Below are 3,402 nucleotides of genomic sequence, written 5' to 3'. Positions count from 1 at the left end.
ACTTAGCTTTAAATTTTAGAAATAATTATTTGCTAAGCATAAGTACCAACACTAGTTGATCCTATTGATGACAAAATTGATTTTCTTATGAAAATCAATTTGTGTCCATCTAGTGTTGACACTTAGCTTTAAATTTTAGAAATAATTATTTGCTAAGCATAAGTACCAACACTAGTTGATCCTATTGATGACAAAATTGATTTTCTTATGAAAATCAATTTGTGTCCATCTAGTGTTGACACTTAGCTTTAAATTTTAGAAATAATTATTTGCTAAGCATAAGTACCAACACTAGTTGATCCTATTGATGACAAAATTGATTTTCTTATGAAAATCAATTTGTGTCCATCTAGTGTTGACACTTAGCTTTAAATTTTAGAAATAATTATTTGCTAAGCATAAGTACCAACACTAGTTGATCCTATTGATGACAAAATTGATTTTCTTATGAAAATCAATTTGTGTCCATCTAGTGTTGACACTTAGCTTTAAATTTTAGAAATAATTATTTGCTAAGCATAAGTACCAACACTAGTTGATCCTATTGATGACAAAATTGATTTTCTTATGAAAATCAATTTGTGTCCATCTAGTGTTGACACTTAGCTTTAAATTTTAGAAATAATTATTTGCTAAGCATAAGTACCAACACTAGTTGATCCTATTGATGACAAAATTGATTTTCTTATGAAAATCAATTTGTGTCCATCTAGTGTTGACACTTAGCTTTAAATTTTAGAAATAATTATTTGCTAAGCATAAGTACCAACACTAGTTGATCCTATTGATGACAAAATTGATTTTCTTATGAAAATCAATTTGTGTCCATCTAGTGTTGACACTTAGCTTTAAATTTTAGAAATAATTATTTGCTAAGCATAAGTACCAACACTAGTTGATCCTATTGATGACAAAATTGATTTTCTTATGAAAATCAATTTGTGTCCATCTAGTGTTGACACTTAGCTTTAAATTTTAGAAATAATTATTTGCTAAGCATAAGTACCAACACTAGTTGATCCTATTGATGACAAAATTGATTTTCTTATGAAAATCAATTTGTGTCCATCTAGTGTTGACACTTAGCTTTAAATTTTAGAAATAATTATTTGCTAAGCATAAGTACCAACACTAGTTGATCCTATTGATGACAAAATTGATTTTCTTATGAAAATCAATTTGTGTCCATCTAGTGTTGACACTTAGCTTTAAATTTTAGAAATAATTATTTGCTAAGCATAAGTACCAACACTAGTTGATCCTATTGATGACAAAATTGATTTTCTTATGAAAATCAATTTGTGTCCATCTAGTGTTGACACTTAGCTTTAAATTTTAGAAATAATTATTTGCTAAGCATAAGTACCAACACTAGTTGATCCTATTGATGACAAAATTGATTTTCTTATGAAAATCAATTTGTGTCCATCTAGTGTTGACACTTAGCTTTAAATTTTAGAAATAATTATTTGTTAAGTTTGTAACTATCGTGTTAGTATTAAGTTAAACTAAACTAATTAAACTTAGAAATTTGTTAAGTTAGTTAATAAGTTAAACTTGTTACTATAGTATTAGAATTTAGTTAAAACTAGACTAATTAGACTTTGAAATTTGTTAAGTTGGTTAATAAGTTAAATTTTTAACTATTGTGTTAGTGCTTGACAAAATTAATTTATGATTCTTATGTAGATGGATCGTAGTTGGATGTATAATATGACTAATTTTGGTCGAATGGGGCTAAGACCTGAATTTGTAGAAGGTGTCATTGGTTTTGTGGAGTATGCAAAGACATTAGATCCTTTTCAACGTAGTGGTATGATTAAGTATCCTTGTAATAAATGTCAATGTTTGAATTATGAAAAAGCAGATGCTGTTGAGCTTCATATCTATCGAAATGGGTTTAAAAAAGAAGACACTGTGTGGACTAGTCATGGAGAAATTGATAATAACTTTGATGTATTCCAACATTATGTTCCTGGTGAAAGTAGTAGCAATGTGAATTCTAATGCACAAAGTTATAGAATTGATGACATGGTTCAAGATTCTTTTGGTGTGCATTCTGATTTTGATTTTGCTAATCAAGGTGAAGAAGCTCCTAATGTTGAATGTAAAATTTTCTTTGAACAATTGGAATCTGCTAGTCGGCCTTTATATGAGGGGAGTCCACACTCACAGTTGTCTATTGCGGTTAGATTATTAAGTATCAAATCAGATTGGAATGTTCCTCAAGGGGCAATGGACTCTGTGATTGACCTTATTCATGATTTAGTTGACCCAAATCTAGAGATACCTGATAATTTCTATAAGGCAAAGAGGTTGGTATCAAAGTTAGGAATGTCATCGATGAGAATTCATTGTTGTGAAAATGGTTGCATGTTTTACTATAAGGATGATATTGATCTAGAATCGTGTAAGTTTTGTGGAAAATGTCGTTATGAACAGACATCTAGTGGGAAGAAAGTTCCTATTAAGGCAATGCATTACTTACCTCTTATACCAAGGTTAAAGAGGTTGTATGCGTCTAATAGATCTGCTCCTCATATGAGATGGCACCATGAACATAGAAGACCACCTGGAGTTATGTGTCATCCATCCGATGGAGAGGCTTGGAAGCATTTTGATAGAACATATCCACAATTTGCATCTGAACCACGTACCATTAGATTGGGTTTATGTTCAGATGGATTCACGCCACATTCTGTTTCTGCTGCACCATATTCTTGTTGACCTGTATTTGTAACACCATATAATCTTCCACCCGAGATGTGTATGACCAGTCCATATATATTTCTCAATTGTGTCATTCCTGGCCCTCGGAATCCAAAAGTATTGATTGATGTATACTTGCAACCTTTGATTGATGAGTTGAAACAATTGTGGGTTCAAGGGGTTGAAACATTTGATGTGTCTCTGAAGCAGAATTTTAATATGCGGGCTGCCTTAATGTGGACTATTAATGATTTTCCAGCATATGGAATGTTGTCAGGGTGGATGACAGCGGGAAAATTAGCTTGTCCTTATTGTATGGAAAATACTAAACCATTCACTTTGAAACGTGGTCGTAAAAATTCTTGGTTTGACTGTCATCGACAGTTCTTGCCAATGGATCATGAGTTTAGGAGTTTGAAAGATGCAAGTGGTTTGATCCAACCCCCAAAAGAGGTACGAGAGAAATCAAACAATATAATATCATTGAAGTAAAGCACACAAGGGAATATGAAGCTTATGATCCTTTTATTATTGCACAAAATGTTAAGCAAGTGTACTATGTTCCTTATCCCTTGCGTCCAGATAAATCTGATTGGTGGGTGGTTATTAAAACCAAACCCATGGGCCGTGTGGAAGTTGAAAATGTGTTGGATGTTGCATACCAAAATGATGATTCATCAATTGTTCACCACA

At 31.8% G+C, this 3,402-nt stretch overlaps 1 protein-coding gene across 1 annotated transcript; it reads left to right on the top strand.

Annotated features, from left to right (window-relative positions):
- Positions 1 to 1,713: 1,713 nt before the first annotated feature.
- On the top strand, positions 1,714 to 2,727 carry LOC114075556. Its single transcript, XM_027913911.1, has one exon. The coding sequence runs from the start codon at positions 1,714 to 1,716 to the stop codon at positions 2,725 to 2,727; it is 1,014 nt and encodes a 337-aa protein (XP_027769712.1).
- The last annotated feature ends 675 nt before the right edge of the window (positions 2,728 to 3,402 follow it).

Source organism: Solanum pennellii, chromosome 1 (assembly GCF_001406875.1).
Source record: "Solanum pennellii chromosome 1, SPENNV200".
NCBI lineage: Eukaryota > Viridiplantae > Streptophyta > Magnoliopsida > Solanales > Solanaceae > Solanum > Solanum pennellii.
The sequence above is the reverse complement of the archived record's forward strand: the minus strand, read 5'-3'. Positions and strand labels throughout refer to the sequence as shown.

Coding starts and splice junctions, on each gene's coding strand:
- LOC114075556 (XM_027913911.1), top strand. CDS start 1,714: ATGACTAATTTTGGTCGAATGGGGCTAAGACCTGAATTTGTAGAAGGT.